Source organism: Nematolebias whitei, chromosome 1 (assembly GCF_014905685.2).
Source record: "Nematolebias whitei isolate Nwh7 chromosome 1, NemWhi1, whole genome shotgun sequence".
Lineage (NCBI taxonomy): Eukaryota > Metazoa > Chordata > Actinopteri > Cyprinodontiformes > Rivulidae > Nematolebias > Nematolebias whitei.
This window is the reverse complement of record NC_056498.1, coordinates 82845833-82864229: the sequence shown is the minus strand read 5'-3', so window position 1 is coordinate 82864229 and position 18397 is coordinate 82845833. Positions and strand designations below refer to the sequence as shown.

General features: G+C 41.2%; 1 protein-coding gene across 1 annotated transcript in view; it reads left to right on the top strand.

Moving 5' to 3' along the window:
* Positions 1–18397, top strand: part of LOC119430847 (brefeldin A-inhibited guanine nucleotide-exchange protein 3-like) — a 25816-nt gene that overhangs the window by 5132 nt on the left and 2287 nt on the right. Inside the window, exon 3 of the mRNA XM_037698329.1 lies at positions 13093–13203. Within this exon, the coding sequence (XP_037554257.1) occupies positions 13093–13203 (111 nt within the window). The remainder of the gene's footprint in view (positions 1–13092; positions 13204–18397) is intronic.

Sequence of the window (18397 nt, the reverse complement as noted above, 5' to 3'; positions counted from 1 at the left end):
CGTCCCCACTAGCTCAGGAGCCAGGCAGAAGGAGAAATCCCACACAAAACAGGCTCTAGAGCAATGTGGATATCCTAACTGGGCCTTCCTAAAAGCAGAGAAGAAACCCAAACAGGACTCCAGTCAGCCATCAGGTGAAAAGGAGGAACTCAGACCCAGACCAGTGGTCATTCCATATGTTGAGGGAGTATCAGAGAAACTGAGACGTTTATTTTCTAAACATAATGTCCCAGTGGCTTTTAAACCCCAAAATACATTACGGCAAAGACTGGTTCATCCCAAAGATCCAGTCCCCCGGCACAAACAGAGTAATATTGTGTATGCTGTTCAGTGTCAGGAGGGCTGTGATCAGTCTTACATCGGGGAAACTAAACAGCCACTGGCCAAAAGGATGGCCCAGCACAGAAGATCAACATCATCAGGCCAGGACTCTGCGGTCTACACTCATCTCCAGGCCAGCGGTCACTCTTTCAAGGATGAAGATGTTCACATCCTGGACAGAGAGGAACGATGGTTTGAGAGAGGAGTAAAGGAGGCCGTCTTTGTGAAAAGAAACCGTCCATCATTAAACAGGGGTGGAGGCCTACGTGTTCAATTGTCCCCCTCTTACAATGCTGTGATTGCTAGTATCACTCAGCCCTCTGTGAGTAGTAAACAGCCATCAGTGTGCTAATGATCCATTGTTAGGCTGATGGTCCTTCTTGAGCATGTGATCAGCTGGTTTTGGTTGTCAGCAGCAAAACTGGTTGATCCACTCTGAGAAGGTGCTATTTAAGAGACTGAGCTGAATACAGCACCTCAGACTGAAGAAGTCTCTCGGACGAGAGACGAAACGTTTCTACATTTTTTGTTGTTTTGCTTTGTTTTTGGTTTTTTTGAATGTCCAGAGGACCAGATTTAACTTTTTTAGAATAAACAAGAATGATAAAAGCATATTAATAAGTTGTGTATATCGATCTCCAGGATCAAATATAGAAATATTCACTGATAAAATCGTACAACTATTGGACAAGAGTTTTAATAAAAGCATTTTTTTTCTGTAGAGACTTTAATATTGACCTGGGAAATAAAACAGATTCAAATAACATCAGTACATTTACAAATTCATTGTATAGTTTAAATCTTTATCCGTTAATATCAAAACCAACAAGAATTACAACTCATAGTGCTACAATAATCAATAATATTTTCACAAATGTAACAAATGGGGATGTGATGGGAGGTATTTTAATGAGTGATTTGAGTGATCATTTACCAGTTTTCATGATTTATAAAAATTATCAAAGCATTACAAAAGAAATTACAATTAAGAAAAAAAAACAATAAACATCAAAAAAAGCAATGGACAAATTAAAAGATGATTTACATAAACAAAGCTGGAAAGACGTGTATGTTGATGATGTGAACAGATCATATGATGAGTTTATGAATATTTTAGGAGCTCTGTATGAAAAGATTTGTGTGCAAAACAATTGTACAAAGAGAAATGTTGTTGACCAACCATGGATGACGAAAGGGTTGAGAAATGCTTGTAAAAAAAAAAGAATTATTTGTACACATGTTTCTTGAAATTGAGAACACAAGAGGCTGAAGAGAAATATAAGAAGTATAAAAATAAATTAGTAGCGATTATAAGTAAACGAAGGAATATTAGAGTAATTTATTAAATAAAAGTAATGGTGATATGAAAGCTACATGGCGAGTAATAAATAGTGTTCTGAAAAGTCATAAAGCAAAAACTGGTATTTCACAATATTTTTTGAAGGTTCACGATGAAATCCATGATGAAAATGAAATTGTAAATGGATTTAATCATCATTTTGTGAACGTTGGATCAAGACTTGCAGCTAAAATACCAAAAGTAGACAATAATGTGAACCATTCAGTTATAAGTTGTGACAACAGTATTTTTCTTAATGGAACTGACAAAGAAGAAATAATGAATGTTGTAAAAAAATCTTACAGATAAGAGATCAAAAGACTGGGTGGACATGGATATGATGTTTGTAAAGGACATAATGAGTTATGTTATCGAGCCGTTTACATATATTTGTAATTTATCATTTTCAAAAGGAATATTTCCAGACAATATGAAAGTAGCTAAGGTAGTTCCTCTCTTTAAAAATGGTGATAAATGTGTGTTCAATAATTATAGACCAATATCCTTATTACCACAATTCTCAAAAATTCTAGAAAAACTATTTGTGACCAGATTAGATAAATTTATTACTAAATAAAACATTCTAAGTAGCAGTCAGTATGGGTTTAGAGCAAAAAACTCTACATCAATGGCTCTCATGGAAATAATAGAACAAATAACTACTGCTGTAGATCAAAAACAGTATTGTGTTAGTATTTTCGTTGATTTAAAAAAATCATTTGATACTATTGACCACACTATTCTCCTTGAAAAATTAAATAAATATGGTATAAGAGGACCAGCATTACACTGGGTATCTAGCTATCTAAAAGATAGGAAACAGTTTGTACAAATAAATGGTGTAAGATCTGACCTGTGCAATATCACTTGTGGAGTTCCTCGAGGCTCTGTACTTGGACCAAAGTTATTTATTTTATATGTGAATGACTTAGTGAATGTATCAGGACTCCTCAAATGTGTCTTTTTTGCAGATGACACCACACTTTTTTGTTTGGGTAAAGATGTAAAACAGATGTTGGAATTGATGAAGACAGAATTTGATAAAATACAAACTTGGTTTAAAATTAATAAATTATCATTAAATTTAGATAAAATTAAATACATGATATTTAGTAACAAAAAGAGAACTGTTGACGATCTATTAAAAATTGAGGGTGTTGAGATTTGTAGAGTTAATGAGATGAAATTTTTGGGTGCAATCATTGATGAACAGCTAACATGGAAAAATCACATAAATTCTGTAAGAACAAAAATATCTAAATCTATTGCAGTACTATACAAAGTCAGGGAATTATTAAATGATAAAGCTCTGTACATATTGTATAACACAATTATTGTTCCACATTTAATCTATTGCATTGATGTTTGGGGGAAAGCGTGTAAAACATTTACAAAACCTATTTTTATTTTACAGAAAAGAGCTGTAAGAATTATCTCCAGAAAGCATTACAGTCACCCATCAAGCACATTATTTTGTCAACTGAAGTTATTGAAGTTCCACGATTTGGTAGATTACAGTATTTTATCAGTTATGTATAGGGCTCAAAATAACACATTACCATTAAATATCCAAATAAATTTTGTTAAAAAACAAAGTTGTTACAATCTTAAGGGGATAGAGATATTTGTCAAACCAAAATTCAGAACTAGTCTGAAGGGAAGGTCTACCTTAATCCAAGGAATTGGATTGTGGAATGGTCTAGAGAGTGATGTTAAAAATGTCAAGTCAATGTGTACATTTAAGAAAAAGATCAAAGCTGGATTGTTAAAAAAGTATATATGAAGTAGCTTAGTGTGTGTTTTGTATTAGAATTAGAAAAATTAGAAAGAGTTATTCATTTTGTTCTGTTACTTGGAAATTATTATGATTGAAATAATTGTTTGAAAAAAGGGGCGAATATAATAAGATTTTTTCTTCTTTCTGCTGCCTTTCATTTTAAATCATTTGTATCTTTCTTTATATTGTTATGGAATTGTTTTGTACCTTTTTAAAATGAATAAACTTTATACCATACCATTTATACCATTCAATGGATTCAGTGATGGGGAATGAGGTTGATAAATTTACCGGTAACTTGCCTGTCGGACTCGTTGGGTTATGTTAATTAATCCTGTTCAGGATCCCAGGTATACCAGGTCCACTTTACTTGTGCATAAATATCTTTTAGGTTTAACTTCAAGATTATGTCGTATAGTAGGAGTATTCAATTAAAACGAAAGTTACGTATGTAACTACGGTTCTATGAACCCCGGATGACCGCCAGAGGGCGGTGCTGAAAGCACTGAATGTTCCCTTCGCGCATGCGCTGTTCGAGTAATAATACCAACAGAGTCACAGGTGTGACACGGATGACCAATCAGAGGCTATATAGCCCAACATCATCCGCAGCTCTGCTCCTACAGAATCTTCTCGCAGAACGCAAGGATTCTGAGTGACAGAGAAGCTCTGGTGGTCATCCAGGATTCACAGAACCGTAGTTACATACGTAACTTTCGTTCTATTTCATCCCTCCTGACCACCAGAGGGCGGTGCTGAAAGCACTGAATGACTAATACCAATGATGTCACAAGGAATCCTAAACACCCACCTCACATACTTATATATATATATATTTTTTCTTTTATATAGCTGTTTATACCCCTTCATATTATAACCTGTTCATAGTCTGTACACTCACAACTTGTATATATTTATACCTATAGCATATTCAAAGCAACTTACTGTATATTGTACTATATATATATCTACCAATTTATTTTTCTTGCTAAGCACTTCTGGATAGATGCAAACTGCATTTCGTTGCTTTGTACCTGTGACATGTGCAATGACAATAAAGTTGAATTCTATTCTATTCTATTCTATTCACTGAGGAGGCCCAGAGGACCCTTGTAGAAGAACCTGGCCCAGGGGATGAGGGGTGGCCACGTTAACTCTATAAAATCTGGTGAACGTGCTTGGGGAAGCACATGATGCAGCAGCACATATTGCTTCCAGCGGAACCCCTCTCAGGGCAGCCCAGGAAGCGGAGACGCTCCTGGTAGAGTGAGCCTTCAAGCCGACCGGCAGGGGGCCGGGCCCTGCAGCATAGGCGTGGCAGATGATGTCCACGATCCAGTGGGAGAGGCGCTGTTTGGAAAGAGGACAGCCTAACCTAGGGCCTCCATAACACACAAACAGCTGGTCTGAATGTCTTATCACGGCAGTAGCTGCAACGTATGCCTCCAGTGCCCTCACCGGGCACAATAATCCAGACCCCTCACCAGGCGTAGGCTGAAAACGTGCCAGCCTCAACGGTTGGTTACAGTGAGAGTGAGATAACACCTTTGGTACAAATGCAGTGTTTGGCCACAAGGTAACACAAGAGCCCTCAGGGCCCCACCTGAGACATGAGGGACTGACTGAGAGAGCATGTAGCTCGCTGACCCTCTTTGCTGAGGCAATAGCCAACAAAAAAGCTGTCTTACATGAAAGCCACTTGAGGTCCTCCTGCGTCAGAGGCTCGAAAGGAGGGTGGCACAGAGCTTTGAGAACCAAGGGCAGGTCCCAACCTGGTGCTCGTGGAGCTGTCGGCGGGTGTGACCTACGGGCACCACGCAGAAAAAGAGAGACTAGATTATGGCTCCCTACCGTACAGCCATTGATGCCAGCGTGATTAGATGATATTGCCGCTACATAAACTTTAGGCGTCGAAGGAGAGCGACCCTTACCAAGTAGAGACTGAAGAAACTCCAGAATGGTGGGTACTGTATAGAAGACTGGATCCTCGTTGTGATCAGAACACCATTGTGAAAACAGACGCCACCTGTTTTCGTACTGCTGACGAGTAGAGGGTGCCCTGACGGAGCTCGAAAACTCCAGTCAGCTACAGTCCTAGCCTTGCAGTGGTCACACCCACAGCCGAAGACGTTGAAGATTGGGGTGCCATATCAGTCCCCCCATCTGAGACAGCAAGTCCCTCCTGGTCGGAAGACACCATGGGACGCCCTGGCATAGACTTCGTAGCATTGGGAACCATGGTCGCGCTGGCCAATACGGAGCCACCAGCAGCATCCTGTGGCCCTCCTCGAGGACTCTCTGAAGGGTTGGCCAAATTAGAGAAAGGTGTGGAAAGGCATATAGAAGGACCCTTGGCCAAGAATGAGCCAATGCGTCCTGGCCCAGCGCACCCAACGCCCACGTAAGAGAGTACCATAAGGGACACCGAGTTGACTCTTCCGTTGCAAACAGGTCTATCTCTGCCTGACCAAAACGGTCCCAGATCATCAGCACTATGTCGCTGTGGAGGGACCACTCTCCCGGAGGGGTCCCTTGGCGGGAGAGAAAATCTGCGACCTGATTGTGTCGCCCTGGTAAGTACGCTGCCCATAGGGTGGACAGGCGAGGAGAGGCCCATTCCAGGAGCTCTCTGGACACTCTCAGAAGTTGTGCTGACCTGGTGCCCCCCTGATGGTTGATGTGGTAGACAACAGAGGTGTTGTCTGACCGAACAAGAACATACCTCCCTTCCAGGTGAGGCAGGAAGTGCCTGAGTGCCAAGTGCATTGCACGCAGCTCCAGCACATTTATATGCTTGGAGTGGTCCCTTTGACCCCAGCGGCCCTGAACCGCTCTGCGTTGCCACACAGCCCCCCATCCCATGGAGCTGGCATCTGTCGTGACCACTTCCCTGCGACACACTACCACTCCCATGGGGACACCCCTGGACAAATAATCTCCGTCCCTCCATGAAGTCAAGGCATGAAGACATGACCACGTCACTGCGAGCTTGCGACGCCTGTGCAGCCTGGCATCCAGGCGAAAGCTGTTGAGCCACCTCTGCAAGGGGCGAAGTGACAGCAGGCCTAAGGGCACCACCTGAGTGACTGATGTCAGCTTGCCGAGTAGTTGCAGAAAGGCAACATGGGGGAGCTGCCTGCCCAGCCTGAACCGACTGACCGGCTGGACAGGCTGGAGTATGCCGGCCACCCTTTGAGCGGATGGGCGAGCTCTCATGGAAGATGAATCCAGAACCACCCCAAGAAAAGTAGTTGTCTGGGAAGGGATCAGGCAGCTCTTCTCCAGGTTGACATTGAGGCCCAACTGGGACATATGAGCGAGCAGGCGGTTTGTGTCGTGAAAGGCACAGGCCTGAGACGGGGCTTAGAGAAGCCAATCATCTAAGTACGGCAGAATCTTCACTCCGCAGGCCTGCAGAGGAGAGAGGGCTGCCTTCACGCACCGAGTGAACACCCTCAGGGAGAGAGAGAGAGCCCAAATGAGAGTACCCGGAACTGCCAGTTGTGACCCCGATAGGCCCTAGGGGCCGGGGGGGGGGGGGGGGCGGCAGCCAGAATCCCTGGTCTGAGCCTGCCCAGCTGTCGGTGGACCGACCCACGAAAAGCTCCTGCTGGGCCTTTGCTGAACAGCATGAGGGTAAGGACCACCTGGCCGGTTATGCCCCCCAGGCGGCGGCTGCATGCTGGAGTCAGCTGACAGGCGCCTTGGATGCCGAGGAGGTGGAGGGGGCATTGCCCTGCTAAGGCTTGAAAATTTCTGCCTTCGCTGTCGTGCCTGGACAGTCCGTTCCAGCGCTTCCAAGGCAGCCGAACTGAACAACTCTCCCGGCACCACTGGGACGTTACGGCAGGTTCTACGGCATCGCTCAGTCAATGCTGACTGCGCCAACCAGACCTGTCGGCGAGCCTGGGCCAAGGAGGACATCACACGCCCAAGCTCCCTCGTCATTAGTGCAAAGGCCTGAAGCGCTGCATCGCTAAAGCCCATTGTTGCTGTTGCACCACTAGTCCCCTGAAGGGATGCGGAGAGGGCAAGCATGAAGTGTGCCAAGGAATTACCTAAGCGGCCAGCACGTGCTCCGGTGGCATAGGCTCTGCAGAGGAATTCATCTGTGACATGACACTGAGCTCGTGGGCACCGAACATGACTGCGCAGAGCTTCCTCTGGTGACACGATGAGAGAGGCAACAGCAGGTTCTATCGCTAGCATGTGATCCAAACCTGCTGCAGCCGGCTCATGCATGGCCGCCAACACTCGGCCATCTGCGGAGAGGCGCACAAAGGCTTTGGGGTCCTGCCAGCAACCATGCAACTCCCTCTGGAACTCCTCTGATGGAGGGACAGAAAAGGAAGGAGGGGTCAGTCCGTGCCTGAAGAAGGCACTTCCAGAGGTGGACGCCTCTGGTTGCGGGACATCCAGCTGCAGTTGTCTCAGGGCCATATGCATGACGTCCTGCATCGAGCCGTCACCCGACCCACTAACTGCGCTCCTAGAAGAAGAAAGTGAAGCTGTCTCTGAGACTTGAGATGAATGCCCGTCCTCCTCACCTAAAAAGTGAGAGGCAGAGGCAGCCAAGGATAGCACATCTTCTTCCGCAGCCAGTTCAGGCATGGGTGGGGAGGAGAGTCCGGTCGCTGCCACTGGTTCAGTTCCCAGTTGGCGTACCTGAAAAAGGGACTTCATCTCCGCTAATTCAGCGGAGAGCTGCTCCACCCTTGTGGAGAGGCCCCTATCAGATCTGGCTCGCTTATTCCCAGGAGGGGCCACAGAGACTGTGGCCTCAGTCCATCACTTTGAGCGCCTAAGTGGAGCCTCCTGCCCAGAAGGCGGGAGGTCATCGCCAAGTTTGGAGCAAAACTGGGCCAGCCGGGCCACCCTCACAGCACGCGACATGAAGCTGCAATTCATGCAGGGGTTTTCTGACAGTGCCTCCGCCAGATGGTCATGTCCAAGGCAGGCAGGACACAGGTCGTGATCGTCATCTGTCTGGAGCACAGCTCCACAGACTGTAAAGCAGTGAGAGCCATCCATGCTCCTTACCCAGCTATGTCCAAGATATAGGACGAAAAAATTACGGCAAGAAACTCAGAAAGGTTAACACCGTCAGCTCAGCTGGTAAAGAAGACAATTGGGAGAGGAGGCGCGAACGCTCACCTTCACCAATTAAAACTAGGCCAAAACTCAGAGAGGCTAGCACCGCTAGCTCAGCTGGTAAAGAGGACAATTGGGAGTGGGGGTGCGAACGCTCGCCTTCACCAATCAAAACAAGGCCAAAACTCAGAGAGGCTAGCACCGCTAGCTCAGCTGGTAAGAGAGGACAATTAGGAGAGGGGGTGAGAACGCTCACCTTCACCAATTAAAACAATGTTAAAACTCAGAGAGGCTAGCACCGCTAGCTCAGCTGGTAAGAGAGGACAATTGGGAGAGGGGGTGAGAACGCTCGCCTTCATCAATTAAAACAAGGCCAGGAACTCAGCTGACTACTTAATAAGCAAACTTCGGAGCACAGTCCAACCGACCACGCAGTTGGAGGCCTCCATTAAACGGGAGCGGAGCGAACGCTACCGCTAACCAATAGCAAAATATAAGCAAAAAACCATTACTCACCAGTGTTAAATCACACGCATAGTAGTCATGAACAACGTCGGAGCACAGTCCAGCCGACCACGCGGTTGGAGGTCTCCCAACAAGCGGGAGCGGAGCGAATGCTACTGCTAACCAATGGCGAAATAAAAGGAAAAACACTACTCACCGGTGTTGAATCACACACATAGTAGTAAGACGCTGTAAGTTGGGAGAGGCGGAAACCGCCGTAGTCCCCAACGAATCAGCAGAAAATACCTTTGAACAGGGTTAAACCATCGCAGCCCTAGGAGGACAAACATGCTACTCCCGCAGACGGGCAGTCGGGCAGTCGGGCTTCTGATAACGGTAAAAAGTTCAGAAAAGGTCCAAAGGGCTGAAGCCCTGAATTGAACCGTGCACGAGAAGAAAAAAGGAGCAGAGCAGCGGATGATGTCAGGCTATATAGCCTCTGATTGGTCATCTGTGTCACACCTGTAACTCTGTTGGTATTATTACTCGAACAGCGCATGCGCGAAGGGAACATTCAGTGCTTTCAGCACCGCCCTCTGGCGGTCAGGAGGGATGAAATAGAACTCACTGAGGTCCAGTTACTAAAATTTCCTCCTACTAAAAGGCCAGAACGAAAGTCTGTTTGTTTGTTTTTTATGGTCTTGCCTACCCATATGTTCACATTTTCACTGTTAACAAGCTTTATAATAAACAACTAGCTCTTTTACCATATTTAAAATATGGTTTATTTTGTATATTTAAAGTACTGGTGTGCTCACAGGTATATAAGATAAAACTACATAAGTACACCCCTAGGTGGTGTTTTTGGTCTGTAATTCCAAAATTCTAAGCCCAATCATTGAGTACTTCGATACCTCCTAATTGTTTAAGTGTACTGTAGTTGTTTTTTTTACTGCAGGTTGGTTTACTTTGAAAATTTTGTTCTTTTGCAAATTGGCATAATGTGCAAAATCTTTAAAAATGGTCTCCTAGGACTCAATGTCAGTCAGTATAAGAATTTCTTATACAGTACATGTATACCATAAAGAGTACGGTAGTAGTTCTGAAAGTTATTTAGGATTTTTTTTATTACTGAGTCATGTTTCCACATCAGTTAGCCCTCATATACAATTGGCCATATTTGATCATTTTTAACACACATACAGATCAAAACTTTACTATTTGTCCAGTTTTCTAATCTGAATAGGCGGCACGACTTTTCTCAACCTTTTGGAGGCGCTAAAAATGTTTTTATGTCAAAAACTACAATGCTGATTTCTACCACACGTACATACATTTGGTCAGAACAACAACCTGAGTTGTTCTGTATAATATGATAATGAACTGCAAACGTAAGCAAAGACTTTTGTTCACACATACACACAAAACACACGCAGGCACATGCACACACGTGTCTTTTTGAAAAAAAAACAACAAAAAAAAAACCTGTTGGATGTGGTTTTTGATCTCTAATAAACATTCTTCATACTTCAACCTCTTGCTATTTGCATTTTTTAAATTGCATGTTTAAGATGTTTTGTTAACAGCTAAAAGGTGGTGCTAAACTTAAAGCATCACCTTTTCCAGTCTCTAGGGAAATCGGTAGGTGTGTTTTGTTTTTTTCAGGCTGTTTTGAGCAAATTCATTTTTGTTTATTGTTGTTGTTGTTGTTGTTGTTGTTGTTGCTGAAAAGAATCAGTTATTTGAATCAGTTGGGTTTTTTTCACATTTATTAAATGCTATAGACTGAATCTAATTAACGTTTTTTTTCTTTATAAATATTTTAAGGTGGGACACTTGAAAACACGAAGCTTAGCCAGTCTTCAGGAAATAATTTCTAAATTTATTGACAGTCTGGTGATTTATTTATTTTCATTTTTTTATTTGAAGGTCCATGGATTGAAGCATATTTTTCAATGCCGACTTCTACTAAATTTAATGGACTCAATGTCTATCTGATTGATCCTGGTAGTTATGTGTATATGAAAAATTAAATGTTTTACATAACTCTGTGGCTTACAAATGCAGAGAACTGACGTCATGTAAAACTATCTTCAGTTAAAATGCTTCTTGAGTTCACGTTGACAGCATTTAACTTGTGTTAGCGTTAGCATATTTTCAACACTATCTCATTAAGATATTAACAATCATCCACTAATCTTCATTATGTACAATCATAGCAACAAAAACACATAAACAAACACCTGAATAAAATACCACAACATAAATGTAATCTTACTTTTCATCAAAAGTTTGGTTGACGTGGCTGTCAGCATTTCTTGGTCCTTCACCTCCACATGACATCATTATTTATCACTCGAGATCATTGTTGTGCACCACAATGTTTACCTGTCAGGGTAACCAGCAGGTCATGTATGTATATATGTGATTATATATATATATATATATATATATATAATATATATATATATATCCTAATGGTAGGAGTCTTAGGAGTCATCAGGACTCTGTACCACAGAGCAGACAGCATCCCCACTAACTCAGGAGCCAGGCAGAAGGAGAAATCCCACACAAGACAGGCTCTAGAGCAATGTGGATATCCTAACTGGGCCTTCCTGAAAGCAGAGAAGAAACCCAAACAGGACTCCAGTCAGCCATCAGGTGAAAAGGAGGAACCCAGACCAGTGGTCATTCCGTATGTTGAGGGAGTATCAGAGAAACTGAGACGTTTATTTTCTAAACATAATGTCCCAGTGGCTTTTAAACCCCAAAATACATTACGGCAAAGACTGGTTCATCCCAAAGATCCAGTCCCCCGGCACAAACAGAGTAATATTGTGTATGTTGTTCAGTGTCGGGAGGGCTGTGATCAGTCTTACATCGGGGAAACTAAACAGCCACTGGCCAAAAGGATGGCCCAGCACAGAAGATCAACATCATCAGGCCAGGACTCTGCGGTCTACACTCATCTCCAGGCCAGCGGTCACTCTTTCAGGGATGAAGATGTTCACATCCTGGATAGAGAGGAACGATGGTTTGAGAGAGGAGTAAAGGAGGCCATCTTTGTGAAAAGAAATCGTCCATCATTAAACAGGGGTGGAGGCCTCCGTGTTCAACTGTCCCAATCTTACAATGCTGTTATTGCTAGTATCACTCAGCCCTCTGTGAATAGTAAACAGCCATCAGTGTGCTAATGATCCATTGTTAGGCTGATGGTCCTTCTTGACCATGTGAGCAGCTGGTTTTGGTTGTCAGCAGCAAACTGGTTGATCCACTCTGAGAAGGTGCTATTTAAGAGACTGAGCTGAAAACAGCACCTCAGACTGAGGAAGTCTCTCGGATGAGAGACGAAACGTTTCTACATTTTTTTTGTTTTGCTTTGTTTTGTTTTTTGAATGTCCAGAGGACCAGATTGAACTTTTTTAGATTTTTCTACCTGGATAATTGAGCATGCATCAGGTTTAATGGTTATTGTTGCACCAAGGGTCTGAGAGGAATGTAATTTCAATCCTGTGTATGTCCTCTACATATTGCAGTTTTGACAACAACGTTGACTTTGACTTATAAATGTGTAAAACATGTCACAATAACATAAAACACAATTATTTGTATTAATGTTTTTTGTTATTTTTTCAAAAGATCAATAGGCATTATGCAGTAAAGCAAAGCAAAGCTGAAGGTCTGCACACCTTCCAAGGCAGAGTCTGTGTGGACAGTCAGTGCTGGGGGATGGGGTTAAGGCAAATTAATGTAAATGAACAGCAATTGTTAACACCCCCAGGTAACGCTTCAGGAATGGGGTCATTCTTCTGAATCTTTGAGGCCTGTATTCTCCCTAATCTTATTTGCAGATTGCCAACATTGAAATGGCCGTATCGTCTTCAGTTTTTGTTTTTTTCGATTGTCATATGTTTGACATCATCAGATAGCTTAGAACCCACACTTTCAGATTCTGTAAATAACTCAAAATGACCCAGGGGAAACTTGTTCCTGGTTTTGCCGTGGCCAGTCACACACACACACACACCATCACACACCCACACACACGCACACACACACACACACATATATATATATTCCTTTTGTTTTTTAACATTATATTTGCTCTGCTTTTTTTCAGGTGTGGCTGCCCACTGTGCATCAGCTTTAGCCCAAATGGCTGCTGCATCCTGTGTGCAGGAGGAGATGGACAATAAGGAGGCGGTAGAGATTGGAGACCCCCTCGTGCAAGGTACTGAGTGCACTGCAATCAGAGTTAGCTTTGCACAAATATGTGTGATTCAAAACCTAAAATATGAAAATCGATCAAGATTTTTTTGTTCATATATTGAATTCACAGATGTCAGTATAGTGTCTGATTTTGTGCATAGAGGAAATGATATAAACTCAAAATTGATCTATTTTGACATACAGTGCTTTCTAGGTGAATATAGACATTTAAAATGTTCATCTTTGTTTTGAAGTATATTGATTTCTTTCTCAAAAGAAAAATCCACATTTATAAGCTGTTCAATATTAAAGGATAAATGTTTCATTCACAGTTTAGATGACTGTTCCTGTTTTGTTTAGTAGAAGCATGTTTGTAATTGATTCACCATCCATCATGTTAACTGATACCAGTGGGTTGTAATGAACGACACAGGCTTACACTGGTTGTAGAAGTCTGGTTGGGAACTTGAAACAGATCAACTCCATGAGAATGAAAATTCTCAATGACATTTTGTTCTCATCAAACCAACCTGCCTAAATACTCAAAGGTAAAAAAAAAAGATAAAGGAATGGGCATTGGCACCCATTTCATTACCGTTATAGATTTTCTTAAATACTGAAATTTAAATCCTATCTCAGTTATAATGCCTTTTTTAAATTTCTCTGTTGTGACTTTTATTTAAATTGTTTGGCTTTATACATTTTGGTAGGTGTTTGTTTCTGTGATTTGTGTTAATAAAAAAAAAGGGGCTTGATATATAACAAACACATTCCTAACGAAATACATGTTGCCCACCAACTTTCATGGCAGTTAATATATCTTGTAATGAGAAATGATTGAGTTATTACTGTTTTGATCAAATTATAAATATGTCTTTGAGTAGTCAATGTAAAAAAATAAATAAATAAAAAAATTATATTATATATATATACAGATATATATATAAATATACATATATATATATATATATATATATATATATATATATATATAATATAATTTTTTTTTTAATTCTCTGTACTATATAAAATTTCAGGTCAATATCTGTAAAACATACAGTTTTAGCCCTTTTTGTGTTTGCTAATGTTGATTAGCTTTGGCACAAAAAAAACATGCATTGCTAATTAGTAACTGTGCAGATTTACAGTTAATATTTCATTAAAAGCATTCCTTCTGCTACAAAGCTACAATTTTATGTTTTACCAAAATGTTTTTTTTAAGCTGATGTTTTGAGTTTTACCAGAGTGGTTAATGCTGTAAGTTTTTTTTTTTAACCCAGAGTTTTACCGGAAAAAAGTTTAAGCTGCAGTTTAGGTTTTTACCAGAAAAAGGAATACACTAGAGTTTACTTTCAAAAAGGGTCATTTTTCCATATGGCTTTAGGACAATTTATAATTTTCAACCTGACACTAGGGAGCACAAGCCAGTGAATGTTTCGTACCCGTCCCAAGCCCAGGTTGAGGGTTGTGTCAGTAAGGGCATCCAAGATAAAACACCTTTGTCAAAGCTAACATGCAAGATCATCTAAACGACACCATTTAGTCGGGGCCTGTGCTAACAATGACACTGCCACTGGTGCTGTTGACATACAGGATGCTGTCAGGAACTGTGCTACCGTTAGTCAAAAACTATGAGAAAAAAAACGTGTCAAGAGACTGAGAGAGGAGGAAAGTCAAGAATATTGGACTGAGGGTGGCAACTCTAAATGTGGGGACATTGACAGGCAAAGGCAGAGAGCTGGCTGACATTATGCAGACAAGGAAGGTAGATGTTTTATCTGCCAAGAGACCAAGTGGAAGGGCAGCAAGGCTCGAAGCATTGGAGTAGGCTTTAAACAGTTTTACCATGGTCAAGTCAAGTCAAGTCATATTTATTTATAGAGCACAATTTAAAACAGATAGACTGTTATCAAAGGTGTGGATAGAAAGAGTAATAGAGTAGGGATGGTCCAGAAGGGAGGAGTTGGCAAATAACATAGTAGAGGTGAAGAGAATGTCAGATCGGGTGATTTAACTGAAGGTAAATATATTATTATCTGATTCTAAATGTTGTCAGTGGTTATGCTCCTCTAGTTGAATGTGACATAGAGGAGAAAACCATTCTGGAAGGATCTGGATGAAGTTATGGAGAGTATTCCCAGGGAGGAGAGAGTGGTGATCGGAGCAGACCTGAATGGACATGTTGGTGAAGGAAACAGAGAGGATGAAGAAGTGATGGGTAGATTTGGTGTCAAGGAAAGAAACCAGGAAGGACAGATGGTGGTGGATTTTACCAAGAAAATAAAAATGGTTGTAGTCAATACACATTTCAAAGGAAGGAGGAACATAGTGACTTATAAGAGTGGAGAAAGGAGTACGCTGGTCGACTACATTCTGTGTAGAAGAGGAAACCTGAGGGAGATTGGGGACTGTAAGGTTGTGGCAGGGGAGAGCGTGGCCAGACAGCATCAGATGGTTGTGTGTAGAATGACTGTTGTTGTGAAAAAAAGAAAGAGTAAAATCAGAGAAGAAGACCAAATGGTGGAAGATGAAGAAGGAAGAATGTTGTGAGAAATTCAGGGAGGAGCTGTTAAAGGCTCTGGGTGATGATATAGAGTTTCCAAATTACTGGACTACTACAACAACAACGGTAATTAAAGAGACAGGTAGGAAGGTACTTGGTATGTCATCTGGACAGAGAATGGATGATGAAACCTGGTGGTGGAATAGTGAAGTGCAGGAAGGTCTTTATAGGAAGATGTTAGCCAAGAAGTATTGGGACAGTGAGAGGACTGAAGAGAGGAGACAGGAATATACGAAGATTCAACGTAGAGCAAAAACTGAGGTAGTGAAGGCAAAGCAGAAGCTGTATGATGAAATGTATGGGAAATTGACACTAAGGAGGGAGAGAGGGACTTGTGCTGATTGTCGTGACAGTGGGATCAGGCTTAAAAGGATGTGCAGCAGGTTAGGCTTGTTAAAGTTAGAAATGTTAATGTTCTATGGCATGAGGAGATTGCAATGGGAATATGTAAGGAGTGCTATGAAACCACCAGCTGCCGTTATTAGAGTGAGATTTATTACAGGCACAACTTGTATGTTGTGGATAATCATCTTTTTCAAGTCAGTACCCATATGCTGTCTCATGCAGATGTTTATTAATATTCAATACTCAACAGGTTGTTTCTGGAACAATCTAATTGACAACAACAGAACAAAGAATAATGATACAGTAGAAAGTTCCTGGAGAAACTTTGATGGAGACTGTTATGTGGCGGCCATTTTAAAATTTTGATTTGACAGTACTATGTGTTGGGGTTTGCTCTCAGCTACAAATACACTAAGTTTCAGCTCAATATGGCAAAAAAAAGTCAATGAGTTATACTATCTTTTTCTTTAAAGCTATTGTAGCCATTTCAGATTTTTTGTTATTTGGATTTACTATGTGATGGGGAACGATCTCAGCTATAACTCCACCAAATTTCAACTCTGCATTTGTAAAAATAGCTGAATTGAAGTCATTTGGATTTAGCTTTGGCATCCATCATGAATTTTTTTTTAAATTCAGTATTTATACCATATCGTACGATGCCACATTATTTATAAAGCACTTAAAAACAGCAACAAGGCCAACCAAAGTGCTGTACAGCAGAAACAAACAAGCAAAGGACACAAAATAAAATGCATAGATCCAATTATGTAACAATAAGAACTAAATGATTAACAGAATATACTACAGACAAGTGAAAATCAACTCGCTCAGTGTCAAAAGCCAGGTAATAAAAGTGAATTTTTAAACAAGACAAAAACAGTGAGAGAGGGAGCCTGCCTGACATGTAGTGGTAACTCATTCCACAGTTTTGGACCTGCAGCAGAGAAGATTCTGTCACCTCTGAGCTTATTTATGGAGCATTTCTCTCCGCTACCACCACACCAATCAATTTAAAAAAAATAAATGAAATAAAGAATTTTTGTCTGTGGGAAGAAACTGGAGTACCCAGAGAAAACTCATGCATGCACTGAGAGAACGTGCAAACTCCACCCAGAAAGACCCCAGCCAGGATTGGATCAGGCGACCTTCTCACTGATAGGTAATACCTCTACCAATTGAGCCACCGTGCCACTCTGAAAAAACATTAAAATAAATAAATAAAAATATATAATTGAATAAAAATTAATTATGAGTAGGCTTTGTCTGTTAACTAATTCAGTATTTAAAAATACTTTGTCTTCACAGCTATACTTAAAAAATAACTGCCATATTTTTGGGCCTATTAGTTGCAGTTTTTTTGCATAATTTCATGCCCTGAGACTTATAGGCCGAAGCGACATATTTATGGATTTTTTTCCCATATTTAAAAAACATTTTTGGCTGAGATATGACCGTTTTCATTCATTCTGACTGAAATTTTTTTTTTAAGCAGTACCACTTTCAGCCACTTGATGGCAACAGAGTAGTAATAACTATATGGCATGCTGTTGTATCATATAATAGGTAAAAGTGACTATAATGCCAAATTAAAAAAATTTCAAGACAAAAACAACTGGACTTTATTATACTTTATACTTTCTAGTTTTTTTCTTGAACTTTTTTTAATTTACCATGTCCCGGATGACTGAGAATCTTCATCAGCTTTTAATGACTCAATCAGCCTGCCATAGTCTTTCCACCTTCATTCTGCTCGTTGCTTGGAACCGTCAAACCAGCTGCACCGCCCCAGCAAAATGCAGCTGATTTGACCTCTAAAGTGCATTTATTAAGCAAATGTTAGACTGAGACACATCTTTGCTATAATTTCAAGCAAACAAATAATTGTTTAGGTGCTTTTCTTGTTAAATTTTCTACAACGACTCGTCGCATGCACGCATTTACTTCCATGTACTGGGTTTTGAAATGCAGATGATTTGACCACCAAAGTGCATTTACTAAGCAAACGTTAGACTGAGACACACATTTACTATAATTTTGAGCAAACAAATAATTATTTTTAAGTGCCTTGTTAAATGCTTGTTAAAGTCCTCCTGTGCACGCTCCAGCAGCCGCCATTTGGCAGTCCATCGATTTTTGGAACAACACCGGCCCACATTTCCGGGTTGTCAGCGGTGACGCATAATAGATGCAACATATACGGTGAAGCGACATAGTTATGGATTTTTTTCACTTTATTAGCCAAATATGGACTGATGCAACTTATAGGGTGGTGCGACATGTACAGCAGAAAATATGGTAAAAAAAA